The sequence below is a fragment of the Panthera tigris genome, chromosome F3 (assembly GCF_018350195.1).
Source record: "Panthera tigris isolate Pti1 chromosome F3, P.tigris_Pti1_mat1.1, whole genome shotgun sequence".
NCBI lineage: Eukaryota > Metazoa > Chordata > Mammalia > Carnivora > Felidae > Panthera > Panthera tigris.
This window is the reverse complement of record NC_056678.1, coordinates 54,211,424-54,232,696: the sequence shown is the minus strand read 5'-3', so window position 1 is coordinate 54,232,696 and position 21,273 is coordinate 54,211,424. Positions and strand designations below refer to the sequence as shown.

At 37.0% G+C, this 21,273-nt stretch overlaps 1 protein-coding gene across 1 annotated transcript in view; it reads left to right on the top strand.

Moving 5' to 3' along the window:
* The window catches only part of USH2A (usherin), a 767,091-nt gene that overhangs the window by 77,943 nt on the left and 667,875 nt on the right, over window positions 1-21,273 (top strand). Inside the window, exon 5 of the mRNA XM_042976063.1 lies at window positions 15,682-15,814. Coding sequence (XP_042831997.1) covers window positions 15,682-15,814 — 133 coding nt within the window. The remainder of the gene's footprint in view (window positions 1-15,681; window positions 15,815-21,273) is intronic.

The following is a 21,273-nucleotide window of genomic DNA, read 5'->3' as shown; positions in this document are numbered from 1 at the left end:
GTGACCATCACAAATGCAACTTCTTTTATAAAACAAAACAAAACAAAACAAAACAAAACAAAAACACTTCAGTACTCTCTCCCCTTTTCTCCTATCTGCTCCATTACCATTGCTTTTTTAAAAACATTGGTTGTATGATGTTTTTCATACAGGTAGATTTTATTAGGTATTTGTAGGTAGATTTTGCATTAGGTTGGGTTTGAGTTTATTGAAGACAAGTACCTTATTCATTTCTAGGTGTCAAGAACAGCAAAACGTCTGTTGCATGGTTGATGTGTAATAAAAATAAATATATTAAAAAAGGAAGTTGGGTGATTTTGGTAAGGAATGATGATATTATTAAGAAAATGGGATGGAATGAAAAGCTCAAGATATTTTTTAAGTGATGAATGACCATTTGTAACTTTTCTAAATTATGTATAAATTCTGTTTCTTTATCCAGAACAAAACTGTCCTTTTCATGATAGTGATCACTTTGTAGTTTCCCAATGATGATGATTGTATGGCTTAATTCTTCCTCTTCCTCCTATCAGTTAAACAACTGTGAGTAAACTAGTGATTTTGTTTCTTTCTCTCATATTTTGTCTCTTGATGAATTCAATGATCTCCTTGTCTCTCCACAAATGTGCTCATATTGAGCCTTTTCTAGCTGTTACAACACAGAGGATAAGTGGAATTTCCCTCAAACTAACACATCTTATCTTAACTTGTATGAAGGAAAAAACGACACAGACACTGGCTTTCTCTCACATTCCCTAGAACTTTTTTTTTTTCCTTCTGCATTTGACATTTCTGACCTCTGATTTTTTCATGATTCTGGCTGTGTATTCTCCCTGGTGTCTGGAACAGTGTTCCTTCCCAGTAAACACAAGGTAGTGATAGTAACACACATACATTTTCAGCTACTTGGAAAGAGATGTTATTTAAAATGTATGTTCGGAATGACCTTCCATTTAAATAGAGTGAATCTCATGCTCAGATCAAGCCCAATATCTAACCTCTTACATTTTATTTTATGTTTTTTCTCAGTGACTTTTTTGCAATACCTGTCAATTTAGTGTCATCTGTGGATTTCATTAACAGACTAATTCCTCTTACAGATCATTAATGAAAATCCAGAATAAAACTGGGATTCTTACCAGTTTCCCCCTTAATTCCATAAATACCCAGTTTTAAATGACAGTGCTTAGATTTAAGTTTGTATAAAATGTTATTTCAAGTAAGATTGAGTTTTATACCTCCGTGGCTTCTTGGTTCAATTATATATCAGTTTTATTAATTCTGTTTTCTGTTCGTTTGCAGTATCCTGTGCTAAGCTTGTCCATTAAAATATATATTCCTTCTAAACTCTGGTTAGAGCACAAGTGGTGTAGTCCTCCAGGGAGGTAAATGTAATTTGTTTGATTGGATACTCAAGCTTTCCAATTGTTTTATTTTCCTCAGAGAAATAGAACCTTTCTAGCTTTCAGGTCAATTGGTGTAATGGTTGGATTCAGATGGAATGACACTTTCTCCCCCTTGTAAGTCTCTAGTTCCTCAGAGAAATCCTTGAGAATTCTGTTGACAACTTGCTGTCATCTAGCTGGTCTAATGGTATAAATGACTTAGACACTGATTCTGAGTAGTGTGAAAGCCTAATGGTGAAGTGAAATTTTGAGAAGATCTCAAGTGCATTACGAATAAGGTACTTAGGCAGTACCTATATTCATTTCTTACAGTTAGTTTATCAGGTCCTTGCTGTTTTTTTTTCTCTAAGAAAGGGATTGACAATTTTAGGTCACTCAAATGTAACAGCAGCTGATCAAAAATGTTACTACTGTACGGTATAGAAAGGAATACAATTATTATGACATTTGTTTTAGGAATCAATGAAAGTAGAAAGCAGATGAGATTAGATTGGCAAAAGAAAGCACAATCCAAAATACACATAGGAGGGAAGAGTTGGGACAGAGGAAAGTACTGTTTGTGGGTAGTGTAAGTAAGCAGATCGAACAGAGGGCCAGGGACATGACTTGGCAAACTGCACTTGGGGTGACAGCGTGGGTCAGCTGTCATCCAGCAGTGGAGACATTTGACCTCAGCGTCGAGCACAGCATGCAGGTTCTAGGCCATAAGAAGGCAGACTGTTGCCACTTGGATGAAAGGGAGTCCCTGTGCCAGGAAAAGGAGTTGTATTGCAGACCTACACTTACTTCAAATTATAGGATCCAGTCTAGAGTGAAGGTGATCATGTCCACAGACAGATCCAACACCCCCACCACCCCCACACAATAGGAGTATCAGAGATGAAAGAGAATGGATGCGGGAAAAATCATGGATAGAAAAAGTTATGTTAGAGTCTCGAAAGGAAATGTCTTTAAGTCAAAAAGGCCTTGAGCTAGGACGAGTGCAGTGAAATGATCAGAGCTCATGTGAACTGTGTATGTGTGTGTGCGTGCATGTGCACATGCATCTGTTGAGGGATGGTGGGGGAGAAAAAAAAACTAAACAAGAAATATATTGAGAGAAAAGTAGCATCCAAATAATTACAATTGGGTAACATGATAGCAAGTTATTGGGTGATTATTTGGGCCTGCTTGGGCATTAAAGGTCTCTCCACGGTGGCAATATATAAGCTGAGATCGCCATAAAAATAAAGACTAAGCAGATCCTACAATCCTTCATCCCTACAACCTATGCTAGTAAAAAGTCTCAAGTCCAAAAATCTCAACTTAAATCGAGTATTTAAATGTTATAATTCAAAGGCAAATTTGAAGAAAGTGGAGGTAAACTACTTATTTATACAAATATCCACTGGTACAGGTATTAGGAGATTCAAAGCCTCAGACAAATATCTTGGACACAAGTATTATGTGAGAGACATTGGATATTAGGTTGAGATTTTCTATAGTAGATGTTAGAAGCCTCATCATTCTCACCCTTACCTTTTAATTCTTTTCCCTTTTAACATCCACCTTTATTCTTGATTCACCCTTTCTAAACATATACTGAAAACAGTTATAACCTCATTTATCTTTTTAATAAGTAAAATCACCATGCAGATATTTCCTCCTAATGCAGTCTTCATCCTGGGCCTCATACTTCTCAGGTCTGCCAGTCTTTGGAGAAGGCTAATCTAGGCTTTTCAAAAAGAGATGATCTGTTCTAAATACACAACCCCACCAAATTTACAGATTTTTTTGACAGCTGCTGCTTCCTTAGGGGAAAATGGCTTTGGAAGAAATATGTAAGAATTGAACTCAATAAATATGAAATATAAAAAGACAAAATGAATATGATTTTCAAGAGTGCTCTCTGAATCTGGTAATCCAATGACTAATATGAGGTTCTTCAGATGGTAATAAAAATATACATTTATTTTGCCCAAATGGATGATATTATCTCCATGTTGTTGTTGTCGTCGTCGTCGTCAAGGGGGTAAGAGAAACTGCTGAATGTCCTGCATTTGATCCATAAATAGCTACTTTTGTTTTTAGGGCTGATACAATCCTTACCTTAAAAGAATGCCTATTTGCTGGTGTCATTATTTTTGTCTCAACCCAATTAAATGTGCGTGCTTCTCCATTACTGATGGAGGAAAAAACTGCTTAGACAATTACTCTCTCACCAGCTTCAGGGCAGGGAGCACCACCTTTAAACAAGGGTCACTCTGAAGGCCTCATTCTCATTCTAGAATGTCTTTAAAGGCAAAGCCATTCACATCAGATTTCATGATACAGTACTTAAAAGAGGTTAAAGACATTCCTATTTTTCCATTGCCCCCAAATGACTCTTCTTTATTTCGTTTATGAGGCTTAGTCTTAATAAATTTTGCTCGGTACCACTGGAGGTGCTAAAAAAAATCTAAGAGAACACAGAAAGCCTGGAAGACAGGTGGCACTTTTGAAATAGCACGTAGTTGAAGAATGTAAAACTAATAACTAATCCATTCATGATTTGATGGACTAGTCTACCCTTGTTGAAGACTTTAGTAGGGCTAACTTGTGCATAGTGTAAGTGGGCATTTTTGCCTCTGTTTCATTCATGTGACAGGACTCCATTTCAGCTTACAAGTTACTGCTCGGGATCTTTAAGATGTCAATTGAGTACTGGCATGAAGTTTAGTTTTGGGCTGTACACAGAAATGCTTTCCTACACATCTGTCCACATGTTGAGGGTTTGACTGACGGCCCTCCTGACTTTGGGTCAGGAGTGAGGTCACATCTCCTGGCAGGGCTTTGGCTTATTCCCTGAAAGTATAAACAGAAATCTAATGTTCACCATTTTTATCATCCTCTTTCAAGCATAATTTGACTTAACGATTTGCAACTTTAACATTACAATTTAAAGAGATTTTAAAAGCTGGAACATATTTGAGGAAAAGTGAGGAAGGTGGTTTTAAATTCACCACGTTAAAAGGAGAAATGTAAAGAATGGAGATTGATCAGCATAAATGGAAAGCTGGGGGTAACTTTTAAGGCTCTTTCAAGTTTTTTGTTTGTTGTGTTTTTTTTCCTCCTACAACTCCCTTCTTACCTATTCTCTACCACTGAGTACTTTGCTAGCTGCTATTAATCCTTCAAGAGTTAGTTTAGAGGAAGCTTCATTCATTTAATTAAAATTTAATGGGTACCCAATAGTTGCTAGTTAGTGTTGTGGAGAATGAGGGAACAGCAGTGAACAAAACGGAACCTCCTGTAACAGAGTTTATATTATAGGCTTAGAAAGGAGACTGATAATAAAAAGAAAAGTAAATAAGATATGCAAGTTAGGTGTAGATAAAGAGAATGATCATATAGGAAGGGGGTTAGGAAGGATTCAGAGCTCCAGTTCTACATAGGGTAGCTAGGAAAGGTTTGCTAAAATGACATTTGACGAAACATCTGAAAAAGATGAGGAAATGAGCCAGCAGTTGTCTGTAGGAATAATGGTAAGTAGAGAGAAAAGAAAATACAGAGACTGAGGGAAATAAATTCCTGGAATGTTTGAGGAGGGAAGTGTAGCTTCAACAGAGAACACAGGAATATACTAATAGGAAATAAGTCAGAGGTAATAAGGGGCCAGATTGGGTAGGGCTTTGTAGGACTTTAACTTTTACACAGGGTAAGAATTCATTGAAGGTGTTTTTTGCAAATGAGTGACGCGATTCGCTTTTGTTTTAGCAAGAATCCTTGGACTGCTGTCTTGAGAGTATACTGAAGGGGAACATGTACCAAATCTGAGAGGCCTGTTGGGAGGTAATTGGGAGGCCACTGTAAAAGTCTAGGGGAGGGCTGGTGGTGGCTTGGGCCACAGTTGCAGCAGGAAAAGTGATGAGCATTGAGTGGATTCGGGATGTATTTTAGAAGTAGAACCTCTGGATTTGCTGGCTTTGCTGGAATAGTTGTGAGACATGAGGGAAAGAGAGGAGTCAAAGAGGACTCCCAGGATTTGGGGTTGAACAACTGGAAGAAAGAGTTGCAGTGTTCCAATGTGGGGGAAGGCTGTTGAAGAAGAAGGTTGGGACATAAGAGCAGAGCTCTATTTTGGAATATTTATGTTTGAAATGCCTAATAGACTTCCAAGAAGAGATGCTGAATAGAAAGATAGATGTAGGGGTCTAGATTAGAAGTCTGAGATACAGCTAATCACTTAGGAGTAATCAACCTAATGATGCTATTTACAACATTGAGATAAGAAGATATTATCAAGGAACTACTTATATGTGTCAGAAGAAGAGGAGCAAGGACTGAATGTTGGGGGACTTCTATATTTATAGGTCCAAGAAGGGGATCCAAGCAAAGGAGACCGAGAAGATCAGCCTGAGGGATAAGAGGAGAATTATGAGAGCTTGATGTACTTGTAGCCAAATGACATATGTGGTTCAAGGAGGAGGGAGTGATCAGCTCTGTCAAATGCTGATGGTTCAAATAAGATGAAAACTTGGAACGTACTATTTGTTTTTAGCCTCATGGAAATCATTGGTGACCATGATAAGGGAGTTGTGACGATGTGACAGGCATAAAAATGTTGGAGTATTAGAGCTTGAGTGGCTCTCAAGCTCTCTTTAAGGACCTACGCGCAGATATCAGGACCTGAGTGTGATAAAGATGTGTCTTTGGGGGCAGGGTTGCCATGACAACTGGATATTAGTTATGTACAGGAGAATTCATCAAATACATATACATCCTGAGGATAAGGAGTGGCGGGTTTCTCCCTTTCAGAGATGGGAGTTACAAATATGGAAAGAGAGAAAATTAGAATGAATCCTAGAGTGTTAGATTAGAGTTGATTTCATCAATATAATCTCATTTCATATGTGTGTGGTGTGTGTGCATATATACATAGATGTAGAAATAATATAGATGTAAATGTATAAGTGTGTATATCCAGTGTCTATCCACGTTTCTGTCTATCTTCATATTCCATAACTCTATCCACTGACAGGAAGAGGAAAGGTCTGGGAAAATAACATCCAAACAGCATGAGTATAGCTTAGCAGTGGTCTTGGCTCCTCAAAGTCACTCATCTTAAAGCAGGATTTCTTGGAGAAATGGCTGATTCCAGGGCAGGGTAGTAAAGATGATCCTGGAATATCCCGTGTGAGAAAGCAAGGGGATATTCAAAGAATTATGAGGATGTGTCAGTTTAATATAGAATCCATGTTGATGGGGCCTCTACCGTCTCAAGGTGGCACAATTTGAGCTTTGAAATGCATATTGAGAGTATTATATCCCACTGAATAACATACAGATTCATGAGTCTACACAGATAGAAATAAATGTAAATAATGAAAATTTAATTATAAACAGAATATTTATACAGTCTCAATATAAGGTCAAAAATGCTTTTTAATTGCAAAGGGAAATTTTGTATTTTTACAGTGGAGAAGCCTGACAGATACCAGCTCATTCAAATGATTAAAGTTATCATCAATAATGGAACAAATAGAAATTATGTAATACACGATAAGATGCAATGATCCCTGAGTCATCTGTATCTAACCATGAGAAAACGTCAGGCAAACCCAAATTGAGAGGCAATGTACAAAGTAACTAGACTATAGTCTTGAACAGTGTTAAGATCATAAAAGCCAAGGAAAGATGGAAGAATTGTTCCAGGTCAAAGGGGTCCTATGAATCATGACAACTAAATGCAACGTGCGATTCTGGACTGGATTTATTTATTTTTATCTGTACAGGACAGTTTTGGAACAATTGGCAAAACTTGAATGGTGTCTGAAGATAGGATGATAGGGATATGTTAATGTTAATTTTCTTATTTTGATGATTGCACTATGGTTATGTAGCATGTCTTTGTTTTTAAATAGTAAATGTACCGTAGTACTCACGGATAATGTGGTATCTCAGCAATTTAACCTCAGATGTTTCAGAAAAATATACTGTTCTTGCATCTTACCTATTACTTTGAGATAGTTTTTTTAAAAATATTGAAAACAAAATACTAATTGAGCTACATTACAGAGAAAATGAGGAAAGAGAAACCAGACAAAGCAAATATAGACAACTCATTTGAGTAATACCACTGTTGTGGGACAGAGGGGAATGTTGTTGGAGGAGCAGAATTCTAAAATTACATCTCTGTTTCTCATCTTTGTCCCTACACACTTTATTCATATTTACTTTCCTGCATTTGCCACCTTGCTTTGGAAGTATTTTTATAGGCCCATTTCCATTACAGATTGTAAATTCCTTGTAGAAAAGATCTGTGTTTTATATATCCCTTATGTGTAGCATAACACTTTGCGTATCATAATGTACTTATTAAATATTCAAACGATAGAAACATTTTCAAAAAAGCTGTGGTTTTTAATGAAACATGTGATGAGTAGTCTCCTTCCTAAACATGAAAGACAAAAGAAGTTGACTTTTAAGGAGAGGTAATTATAGTTATAACAAATAGATTTTGGGGTATAAAATACTGAAAAGGTTACTAAAATGTTTTACAGATAATTCTAGTTATTTTCTGGAAATCATCTGTTTTGTATAGATAAAAGAGAAAAGGGAACCAATGAGATACTGAGATAATTGAGCGTGTAAAATACTGTGATCATCTGTACACCAAAAGCATTCTTAAATGTGGAATTGTGCGTGAAATGTTCCTAGGCAGTATCTACAGAAAATGGGCTGGCTCTATCCCCATTCCCCAGGAAATCAACAATAAATCAGACCATTGACAGATTTTCCATCACATCTCTGTGTAAACTAATTGCTTTTTTTTTTAAGATAGAAGGAGAGTAGTTTAATAGTTTGGGAAGAAGTGGCCATAAGAGTTTCATATCCAGTCAAGATAGGATCAAGAAAACTACTGACATTCCTATGTTAAATTTTTAGAGATGGAGTAAATTGGAGGCTTGTTTGTGTGAGGTTGTAGTATACAGAGAGCTTCAATAGACACAAAGGGGAGACTAGCAAATCCAAAGCGTCATACCTAGAGTGATAATGTAATACATTTAATACATTTAGGCATAGATCACTTCAAGGGCCTGGCTTGTCTGGGTTACTCAGAGGAAAGAAAATGAAAGTGTGTATGCGCAGGGGACAGGGATAGGAGGAGAAGGGATAGGAAGACGGGTGGATGGGAGAAGAGGCCAGGAGAGGCGTAAACGTTGAAATAAAACACACAAGCTCATGGAAAATGAAAAGTGGAAACAAAAACAAGAAAAATCTTTGAAAAAATTATCTGTGTATGAAGTTATTTCCCTGTAGCATCTTTTATCTGGTCAAAGGGAATGAAAACATAAGCAGTTATTCACCGAATCAAACCAGTAATGGGAACACACGCACATTCCTAATTTTCGAGGGCAGCCCAAGTGACTAATTTGTGCCAAATCAACCTTCCCTGAATAATTGCCTCAACTCTTTTATTCATAGTTTGTATAAATGCAGCTTAATAGGGAATATTTGATAGACTAGAGTATTTATAATCATATAAAAACTCATGTTAGTAAACAAGGTCACTCTGTAAAGGTGATGAATCCTTGTATGACACATTCATCTGTTGGAAAATGGTGTCTTTACTGCTTAGAATTGTAGCAGTGTAGTTTGGTGGTTTTATTTTTAGAGTATCAATTAGACAATCAATCAATTAGTATTTATTGAGCTTCTGCCCAGCACGTAGGGCATGCTCATCAAATTCGCAAATGACACAAATCTTGGAAGATGGTAAATACATTGATGACAGACATAGCGTCCAAAAAGATTTTGACAGCCTAGAGCAATGGGCTGAATCTAACAAGATGAAACATAACATGGATAAATATAAATTTCTGTCCTTGGGTCCATGAAACTAACTGCACATACACAGGATGGGGTGGAGGTGCTTTAGGCAGAGATGTAAAAAAGAAAAGACTTAGTATTTTAGTGAAAAGTGAGTTCAACTTAATAATTTGTCAGTTTTAGCTGTGTGATGCCATAGGCAAAAATCTAGCGTGCAATTTTGGATTATATTAAGGTGATAATCCTGTTTCAATTTGGCAAGCCAAATCACAAGTAGAGATTGTAGTATTTCTGGAGCCACATTTTAAGAAGAGAGAGACCATGTCGTATTGAGAACACCACGTAAATGAAAGACATTTATCCTGAAGAAGATTTAGGAAAAACGACATCTTTCTTTACATCTGTGAGCTTCCACATGGAAAAGGGATTGGATTTCTTTGGGGTGACATCAATAGTTAGAGCTGGGCCTTATGAATTGAAGTTATAAGGAGATATTTTTCAGTTTAATCATTTATATTGGTAAAAGTTGTTCAAAGATGAAAGGGTTCCCCAAGTCCACAGTTAAACTTCTGTGTCCTCTGGGGCACCTGGGTGGCTCAGTCGGTTGAGCGTCCGACTTCTGCTCAGGTCAGGATCTTGTGGTTTGTGAGTTTGAGCCCCGCGTCAGGCTCTGTGCTGATGGTTCAGAGCCTGGAGCCTGCTTCGGATTCTTTGTCTCCCTCTCTCTCTGCCCCTCCCCTGCTCTTGCTCTGTCTGTCTCAAAAATAAACAAAACACTTCCGTGTCCTCATTTTGGGGGTGGGACCACTGCAGAAGGACAGTCTGAGAACTGAACAAGTAACGTGAGTATATACATTCAGCACAGTGTCAGGAAAATGACAAGTGATTATGTAGCTCATAGGGGTTGTTACCCTTCGTATTGTGGGAGATGTTTGACGTGAAGCTGGAATCCTCACTGTGTGGAGTTACAGCAGAGAGTCTCATGGATGGCTCTGACACAAGAGATGGCTGTAACTTCAAAATGCTAACTGGGTGTAACTGACTAACAAAAATTGGTTACAACAGTCCGTGGAATCAGTCAACCTTCTATGTGACCTTGAATAATGTAAACTTTTTGTTTTCAATTCTCTGTGATGCTTTTTAAAGAATTATTTGTGATCATTTTTTAAATAGAGGTAATAAACCTTCATTGGATTGTTGTAAGGATAAAAAGGAAAAATACATATAAAAATTTTAATGCCCAACTTGCTAATTTTTCTATATGTGAACACTTTTATAGTACTGAAATAGTTGGTAAAGGGTTATTGGAAGATACAGGACTTGAGGTATATTTGGAAAAATACTAAAAATTTAGGGAGATGAAAGGAAGTAGCAAGGTTATTCCCATACAAAATAGCTTGAACAGAGCACAGAGATAGAAACAAGCATTGTGTGATCATAAGATAGGGAGGGGACCTCTCCGATTAGATGAGATTGACTGTTGGTAATTAGTTAGAAATAAAATTGGGATGGGATGAGTAAGAAAACCTCAGAAGAACTTTGTTTCAGATAGTAAGCAAGAGGGACATTCCACATGTGCTTAGGTAAGGGAAGAAAACATACGTGTGATACCTTTTATTTACTTTTAATTTTTTTAATGTTTATTTTTGAGAGAGACAGAGACAGAGTGCGAGCAGGGTTGGGGCAGAGAGAAAGGGAGACACAGAATCCGAAGCAGGCTTCAGGCTCTGAGCTGTCAGCACAGAGCCTGATGCCGGATTCAAACCCACAAACCGTGAGATCATGACCTGAGCTGAAGTCGGATGCTTATTAAACGACTGGGCCACCCAGGTGCCCCATTTTTTATTTTTAAAGTTTATTTGTTTAGAGAGAGAGTACGGGAGTATGCGTGCACACACGCACTTGCACACAAGTGGGGGAGGGGTAGAGAGGGAGAGAATCCCAAGCAGACTCCGCAATGTTAGTGCAGAGCCTGATGTGGGGCTCGATCTCACGAATCATGAAATTATGACCTGAGCTGAAGTCAAGAGTTGGTCGCTTAACTCACTGAGCCACCCAGGCACCCCCTGTACATGTGATATTTAAAAATAATCTTATGGAATTTTTAGAATAAATTGCCTTCCTTATGCTTAAAAAATTATAGATGGAATAGTAGAATCCTTTTTGCAAAGCCTTGTTTAACCTAGAAATAGAAATTCTATTTCAGGGAAATTTCTATTTCAGAAAGTCCAAGATATATTTCCTCCACAAAGTTTTCCCTTCAGATTCATATCCCAGTATTTTTTTTGTTTGATTTTTTTAGTATTCAAAATGATGATCTTTATATTTGTATCATCCATCATTATTTTTTGAGGGTGAATTTGAATTCAAGATATGTTGCCAAATCACTTTCTATTAAATCTACAAAAGTATTATTCTAAATTCTTTTTAATTTTTTAATGTTTATTTTTGAGTGAAAGAAAGAGCATGAGTGGGGGAGGGGCAGAGAGAGGGGAGACAGAATCTGAAGAAGGCTCCCCGTTCTGAGCTGTCAGCACAGAACCTGACGTGGGGCTCAACCTTATGGACCATGAGATCATGACCTGAGCTAAGTCAGATGCTTAACCGACTGAGCCACCCAGGCACCCCCATTCAAAATTCTTAAAATAGTTTTGTTTTAGGGGCCCCAACGTGGGTCAGTTGGCTAAGTATCTGACTCTTGATTTCGGCTCAGATCATGATCTTACAGTTCATGAGTTTGAGCTCTGCATTGAATTCTGTGCTGGGTGTGGAGCCTGCTTAAGATTTTCTCCCTTTCCCTTTGTCCCTCCCCGGCTCGTGTGTGTGCACACTCTCATATGTGCTAGCTCTGTCTCAGAGGGAAAAAAAAAAATTGCTTCAAAACGAAACCCTTTAAAAGAATGCACGTGGTATTTCTGGGAGGCCTGTTTGATGGTTTTGAAAAGACAAGTCCCAAAGAAAAGGTCCGGAATCATTCACATAGGACATATGTCCTATGTGAATGGACTAAGACCTAACTTCTCAAAGCAACTCTTTGAAATGGACAGCACTTTATTCACTGCACTGAGTCAGAACTTAAAAACAACCATCATTGTTTATAGTGATGCACACACTAGTGCATTAAAATTAGTCGTACATACAAGGTCCTTGAGAGAAAGGGTGATGACTTTATTTTTTTGGTATAATGTATAGGGGCACTTTGAGTACTGGGTTCAGGCTTTATTGAATTAACTTGAAATTAGAAAGATAGAGGCAACAAGGAAACTATTTCTCCGCCGAGGAAATTAGTGCAGGTGTTCTGCCTATTTCCCAGCCTGAGTTGGGAGTTTCTTTGGATTTTTGGTAGCCAGCAGGAGTAGAAAAGCAACAAAGATTTGGCATTTCAGTGGACCAGATGATTGACAATTAGGACACACCTGTCCAGGTGGACTTGATTGTATTTTTTTCTTGGTAGCTTCTCAGCTATTGTGTGACTTCCTGGAATTATACACTTCTCTGCTCAAGCAAGACAATGATCAGGTATTCTACTTAAAAAAAATAATCTGATACACTCTTGTGCTCAAAGGAGTGAGTACAGACTGTCACAGGGACATGAATTTGGCCAAAAAGTTAATTAAAATAAAATATGAAGCCCTGAGAAAATGAAGGGGTGAGAATGACCTGCTCCCCTCTATCTTCTTTCCGGTGTGTTTTTTAAATCTCTTATGAGGGGATGTAAGGCCTTTCTCCAGCTGCCACTGGCTTTGCCAATTCATTCCTTCATTCCACACCAATAAACATGTACAAACTCTTCCAATTCTCGAGGGGTGGAAAATGAGATAGGTGTGAAGTCTACTTCAGCAGAAGGCTTTCTTTTTCACAAATTAGAAATTCCACCACACATATTCCTCTTCCTCCAGATAACTGGCAAGGGGATCATCAGAATGAGCTATTGCAAAGCGCTACCCTCGTCTTCACAGTTCCGGTGTGATGGGGCCCCAGACCAGAATTGCAAAATAGTTAAGAGAATCTTGGAATATAAAACATGGTACAGAACACCAAAGAAGATTTAATCTTATTTATAGAAAGGTGGTTGATAGGGGAGGGGACAACAGAAGAGAGTGGCTTGAGATCATCATTAATCATTTTGTAAGTACCAACAAAGTGAAAACATCCTTCCAGAATTCACTGCAAGTGACACTGAATCCTTCTCCTAAGCAAATATGCGATGAGTTGATAAAAAAGAGAAGGTCCTGAACTCTTGACTACAGATATAATACAGTGAATATAGAAAATCAAAAACATGCTTTCTATCTGACTCAAAATAAAGGTGCACTTAAACTTGTAAAAGACAACATTTTTATTTGAATGATATGACAGAACTGTCACAGGAGTGTTACCTGCTATAAAGAAAGCCTAAGAATTATTACCTTTATTAGACCAGTGACACTGAGATTTAGCCATACATTTCTAACTTCTGTCCCTCTACAGAGACAATTTTCTTTTCTTAAATAAACTGTCATGCTAGTGTTAATATATTGTTGGCTCTCTCATGCTCTGAGAATACTGCTGATATAAAACATGTATATGTTAGATTGGTAATAGTATCTTTAGTGTAGCTGAGTAGAACAAATGTGTTTCCCTCATGGCTGTGCTAATGTGATAAAGGAAAATTGGCTGTTCATCAGCTTTTGGCTGGGTAAAGACAGTAGAGATGGAACCACATTCTTTTTTATGCATTAATACCATCGAGAACTTTTCACTAGTTATATTTCATGTGCCTGCATGTTGCGCAAAGATGTTGTAAAACATGAGATAATGCTACAAATAACAAAGTAGAAAAGCCTGTATCTTTTATAATGATAACAGTCAAACACCAAATGACAGTAACAGGCTGTAAAAAATGGGCTGCAAAAAAAAATGCAGCCCTACTACCCAGAAGAGAGGTATATATGCAGGCCCACAAGGAGTTGGCGTGTGTTTTTAGTTCTTTATGTCAAGGCTATGTTTTATAATTAAGTAAAATGTAACATGGGGTCAGTGGAGTTAAGGAAGTACCTGGTTTTTAATAAAAGCAGATTAAATAGTATGGAGAAAAGCCATGTTGAATAACTTTGTGAAGAATTACTGTTCCCAAGTAATTATGTTGTTAACTGTCAGGGTGGGTTGATTGGTTGGTTTGTTTGGAGAGAGAGGGCTGTTGAAAACAGTTCTTAAGACAGTCACTCATATAACGTTCTAAAGATGTTGGGGAATGGTTATTTTCATCAATTGTGAGGAAGTCTTAATAGGATAGCATTTGAATGCTATGATTGGATATATTTTTAATTAAAATGTTAGCATCTAACCTTTCACCTGCAAGATGACATATTTCTCTTTCTCTCTCCTTCTGCTACCCCCACCCCCATCCTCGTGTTTTGTTTGCCATTTCAGCTCCTTTGCTAGAGCACCAATGATTCCTTTTACATTCAAGTTAAAAGCACTTGAACAGAACTGTTTGTAGAGGCTAACATTGATGTCAAATGGCTGATCATTTTATTCAGAAATACGTGCAATCATTGACAGTTTTGTATAAATCCCACCCATGAAGTTGTCTGCAGAACGGTTTGAGTTGGCTCTTCAGGGGTCACTGCACAGAAACAAAATTTCATAACTTCATCATTTTACAATTAGGATATAATTGAGGGGTCATCTAGCCACAACCCAGGAACAAATCTGGTTGTTCAAATGTTTTTATAAAGTTTCACTGGAACACATCCATGCTAACTCACATATGTACTGTCTCTGGCTGCTTTCCTATTACAATAGCAGAGTTGAGCAGTTGTGACCTGGACCACTTGGAACACAAAATCAAATCACTTGGTTTGCAAATAGACAATATTTATCCTCTGACTGTTTACAGAAAAAGTTTGCTGATCCCTGATGGTAGAGAGTTGGTAAATTGTCTGAATAATTAGGCTAGAATATTCTTGTCAAATTTTTATATTCTGTATTGGGGACGTACGGCTGAAAATCATCAACTATGGTACCAATACTAATACAGGAAATGTTTACAGGAAGTATTTTGTATTAGCAACTTAAATTCTATCCACAGGTTATACATTTTTGGCATACTTAGTTTTGAATATTTCTACCTTTTGTATTGAATTCTGTTTTTGCCAATTATTGTTATAACAAATTTAACTAGTATATAAAGAAATAACATATTCTCAAAAAATTATGAAGGCATAGCAGTCAGTGCTGCTAAATACATGGGACGAAAAATTATGTATATCTCTAAATACCATGGTACAAATCACAGCACAAAACTATAATATGTAGGTTCATATCTAGATCTATAAACATACAGATATATCAATGAGCCATTAAGATAAATTGTTTTCAGTCTTTCCAACTGAAGAAAGTAGTGAAGTAAGAAATTAACTTGAGAAAGACTACTGAAATGTAGTTATGATAAAATGCAAGGTTATGTAATTAAAATAATAATGGTGATAATTTCTTGCAGGTGCATCAGACAAAAATCAGTTTCTTCATCAATGGTTTGGAGGAAGATAATACGGCATTTGATGCAAGGACTCTAAGTGGTTCAATTATAGATTTTGCCTCTGGTACTACACAAATAGGACAGAGTTTAAATGGTAAGATTCTGACTTCAGAAAATTACTTATTTTGTCTAATCACCCGATTGCTCAAGAAAGTGTCAAAAACAATTGTTTTAAATATCTAGGTGTATGTGTTTCCTAGCACTGCTGCAACAAATGAGCAGAACTGGGTAGGAGCTTAATAAAGCAGACATTTATCCTCCTCTTAAAGTTCTAGAGCCCATAAGTCTGAAATCAAGGGTTCGCAGGGTTGGTTTTCTCTGGAGGTTCTGATTGGTTCTATGCCTCTCTTTCTCTTGGCTTCCAGTAGTCCTCAGCGTTCCTTGGCTTGTGGCTGCACAACCCCCTTAGTCTCCAGGTTCACATGACCCTCTCATCTGTGTTCTGTTCCCTTCTCTTCTCTTCTAAGAGAGCTTGTGGTTAGATGTAGGGCCCACCCTGATCCTATATGCCTTCCTCTCCAGATCCTTAATTACGTATGCAAAGACCCTATTTCCAAATATGGTCACAGTCACAGATTCCAGGGGGACGCACCTTTTGGAGGGCACTTTTCAACCCACTATACTAGGGGAACTTTAAAATTAAGATGTACCTATTATGATCAAGTTTATTTCTTTTTTCTTTTTCTTTTAAATGTTTATTTATTTTGAGAGAGAGAGCGCGCACATGCAAGCATGAGCAGGGGAAGAGCAGAGAGACGGGGAGAGAGAGAATCCCAAGCAGGCTCTGCGCTGTTAGTGGAGAGCCTGACATGGGGCTTGATCTCAGGAAACCATGAGATCATGATTTGAGCCCAGATCAAGAGTCAGAAGCTTAACCAACTGAGCCACCCTGGTGCCCCTGATCAATATTTACATAAGAACAATATGTGATAAACTATATTTTCTCAATCTTTTTTTTTTGTTTGGATTTTAAAGTAGGGTTTAGAATATTAAATAGAAACTGAAATTTAATATTCAACACTAATAGCTAGATTTATGGTATTCATATCTTCCCATCCTAAAACAGGCCATAGAGGTTTAAAAGAATATATACTGCATGCTGAAAACAAAACCCAGAAATTGAATTTAGGATTAACTTGAAATAATTAGCACAATGGTTTATAAATTGCCTACACTTTAAAAATGGAACAATTATTTTATATTACTAAATAATGAATACTCATTATAAGAAAATCCAAACAATACAGAACTCTCTGAAATAGAAAATATTTCAGTTTTCTACCTTCATAGATACAGTTAACTTTTTTTATACCCTTCCAGAGCTTTAGTACATATAGCTGGAGATATGGTTATAAAAATAATTTTCTAAAAATGAAATTATAATACATATGCTTTCTCTGAGGCCTCTAAAAATAAATACTTCCTCTCCAAATGTTATGGACAACATTCTATGTTAATATTCCTTCTCATTTAAAATGGCTGCATTATGCCCACTTGTATAGCTGTAACAAAAACTTTTAAAACAAACTCCTAATAATGAGCATTTAGATTATTCCTAATATTTTGAGATTATTAGCAGTTATTTACTAGAAATCGCGATACATGCCTGTATTTCTATATCTCTGTTTCTAGATCTCTATTATACACACACACATGTATACACCTACATACGCATTTGAGCAACCATCTGATTGCATAGTTCCTTAAGACTTTACACTTTGGTGTTGGTCTGCTTGAGTTCAAGTCCCAACTGCCCTCTTACTAGCTACGTGACCTGGAACAACTTTTAAATGACTCTAAACTGTAGTTAGCCCAAATTTATTTAATTTATGTACTTTTTAATTTTGTATTTTAATTCCAGTTAGTTAATGCACAGTGTAATATTACTTTCAGGTGTAGAATGTAGTGATTCAATACCCAGTGCTCATCACAACAAGTGCACTCCTTAATCCTCATCACCTATTTAACCCATACCCTACCCCCACCCCTCTGGTAACCACCAGCTTGTTCTCTATACTTCAGAGTCTGTTTCTTGATTTGTCTTTGTCTCTTATTATTATTATTTTTTTTTTACCTTAGCTTGTTTGTTTCTTAAATTTCACGTATGAGTTAAATTGTTTATCTTTTTCTGACTGACTGACTTTTGCTTCAATTTCTACTCTCTAGTTCCATCCTTGTCATTGCAAATGGCAAGATTTCATTCCTTTTTATGGCTGAATAATATTCCTGTGTGTGTGTGTGTGTGTGTGTGTGTGTGTGTGTGTGTGTGTATGTATATTACATGTTATATTTTCTTTATCCCTTGATCAACCAATGGACCAGTGGACACTAGGGCTACTTCCAAATATTGGCTATTATAAATAATGCCGCTATAAACATAGGGGTGTGTGTATCCTTTCGAATTAGTGTTCTTATATTCTTTTAGTTACTCTAAATTTGAAATGATGATGATGACATTACAGTCTCATGAAGATCAAATGAGGCTATGTATGAAAAACATTATTGTTTTTCCAGAATCTGGCACATTGTAGTTGCTGAAAACTTAATGGCATTCTTTGATCAACAGAAGTTCTTAATTTTAATGAAGTCTAATTTACTAATTTTTCTTTTATACTTAATATTTTTATGTCCTATTGAGGAAATCTTTGCACACCCTGATATCATGGAGATATTATTTTTACATTTTATCTGAAAATGTTATTATTTTACCTCTCAAATTTAGGTCTGTTTTCTATATGACTTTATTTTGGGTATGTTATGAGGTAGGGGGGTCAAGATTCATTTTTTATTTCTCACTTGAACATCACCAGAACCATTTTCATTAAACAGATCATTTCTTCGCTCCCCTGCAGCGAGTGGTAACTGTCACAAATCACGTACCTGCATATGTGAAGATGGTTTGCTCCTGAGCTCTCTCTTTTGGTCCAATGATTTGTTTGCCTGTATTTGAGTCAAAACATTTAGTTTTCATAGTTGTCATTTCGTAAAAGTCTTAAAATCTGAAAGTATTTACTTTTCCAACTTTTTTTTCCTTTCAATATTGTCTTGTCTATTTATATGAATTTTAGAGGCAGTTTTGCCATTTTTACAAAATTCTGGGATTTAAATCATAAACTCAATTTCGGGAAAATGGGTATCTATATGATATCAGATCTTCTAATCCACAAACAAAATGTATTTCTTAATTTCTCTTAAAAATGTTGTTTGTTTATTTATTTACTTATTTATTTATTTATCTATTTATTTATTATCTTGAGAGAGAGGGAGGGAGGGAGAGGATCCCAAGCAGGCTTTGTGCCACCAGTGCTGAGCCTGACCTCATGAATCACGAGATCATGACCTGAGCCAAGGTCAAGAGTTGAGTCTGACATTTAACCAACTGAGCTACCCAGGCACCCCAATGTTGTTAGTTTTCTGTCCAGAAGTTTCACTCATTTGTAAGACTTAGTTCTATGTATTTTTTGGTTCTTTTTTCACCAGTTATACTTACTATTGTTTCTGAACTTCATTTTCTAGTTTTGTTTTTATTCTATAAAAATACGATCAATTTTTATATTGACCTCAATTAAGTCCAGTGAATTTGCTAAATTTTAATTCTAATAGTGATACAATCCTGCCAGTTGCGTATAGTAGATATAGTATAGCAGAGAGAGAGAGGGACCCAGTGCAAGTGAGGGAGGGGCAGAGAGAGAGGGAGACAGAATCCAAAGCAGGCTCCAGGCTCTGAGCTATCAGCACAGAGCCCGATGCGGGGCTTGAACCCATGAACCTCAAGATCATGACCTGAGCCGAAGCTGGACGCTCAACTGACTGAGCCACCCGGGTGCCCCAGATGTGTATTTTTGATACTCAAAATAAATTCTAAAACTGTGTGGTTAAATTTCCTAGCTCTGGTGTCAAAAAACTTAGAATTGAATCCAATCCAGTTGTGTGCCTTTGATAAAAATATGTATCCTTTTAAAATCTCAGGTTTTAATCTATTAAAGGATGTTTTCATAAATAATTAATAGGACTGTAATAATAATTATATGGGATCATGTATGTGTAGAATATGTTGCTTATCATATAGTAAATGTTTAATGAGTGGCAGCTATTATTAACCTCTTTGAACACCTATGCTCTTATTGTAAGTAGGGATAACAATGTCTCTCCGTAGAATTGTTGAGAAATCAGAAGACAAAGTGTCTGGACATAACTCTATTTAATTTGTATATGCTCTTCGATCAAGCTAAGCTTATGTGAAGACTTAATTGAAGGAAACTATATATTTAGAAACTTGGTGTGAGTAATTAGCGTATTGGAGAATTTTATAAAGTACCCTGCATGTAGAATTTCTTAATAAAACATTAAATCTTGTGAGCCTTGTTTCAATATTTAATCCCCATTAGTACTTCTAAAAGTGTTTTATTGCACCAAATGTTGCTCAAAGTATTCGATAGTGCTATAAATTAGTCTGCTATGCACTGTGGGGTTGAAGTGACTTGCTTCTGCTCTTCTTCAGCATGCTAGATGTTGAATGAATGCTTCAAAAGGACACTGTGGACTGAATATGATATTTGTTATTAAGCTGTGTAAAAAGAAATTTAACTTCTGATGAGAAAACATATCATTGGAGGGGCGTCTGGGTGGCTCAGTCAGTTGAGCTCAGGTCATGATCTCATGGTCTGTGAGTTCGAACCCCACGTCGGGCTCTGTGCTGACAGCTCAGAGCCTGGAGCCTGCTTTGGAATCTGTGTCTCCCTCACTCTCTGCCCCTCCCCTGCTCATGCTCTCTCTCTCTCTCTCTCTCTCTCTCAAAAATAAATAAACATTAAAAAAAAAAGAAAAAGAAAACATATCATTGGAAAGGGGTTTGTTTCAAATGTTACTTAATTTTTACTACAATTTTCTCCTTAAGATTTGGGCATCAGAGTGCTACAAGGGAAAGGTTATTTTAAAATAATTTTTGTCTTTATTCTATCAATTTATAGGTACAGTTGTACCTACTGTATCTTTTCTCTAATTAGAGATGGCATGTAGACTGGCTCATTACTTCTGCCTAATGAGCCAGGCTCCATGCCACCTCTCTAATCAGAAAAGAGATAGGTACAGAATGTTCCCACGGACTTATTATAAATCATTTTCTTTCTCTCGCTTGCTCCTTTTTTTAATCAAAAAATTAAGTCACTGTCCTCCATACTTTTGTCCATATCCAAGATGGTTTCATTCAGGAGAGGTAATTGTGCAAGAGATTACTGTGAGCTGAATTAGGGGTGCTCTCATGCAGTGCCGGGCCGGCTGTCTGTGCTTTGGAACAGACACTGCCTCAAATACAGGCATATCAAACGAAGGCCCATAGGAGATCTAGATGTCTTTCCTCTCTTTCTCTGGTTGGGCTTAACTTGTTTCCCTGTTTCTGTACCCAGGAAGCAACAACTTTGCACGTGAGTGTTGGCTTGCTACAGAGCTTTTTTTTAGTGGGGTCTCATATCTACCATAACTTTCTAGAAAAATATGTTGCCGATCACACTTTTCTTTTGCTGCAGGCCTTGTCTTTGCCTCCCCTAGGAAATT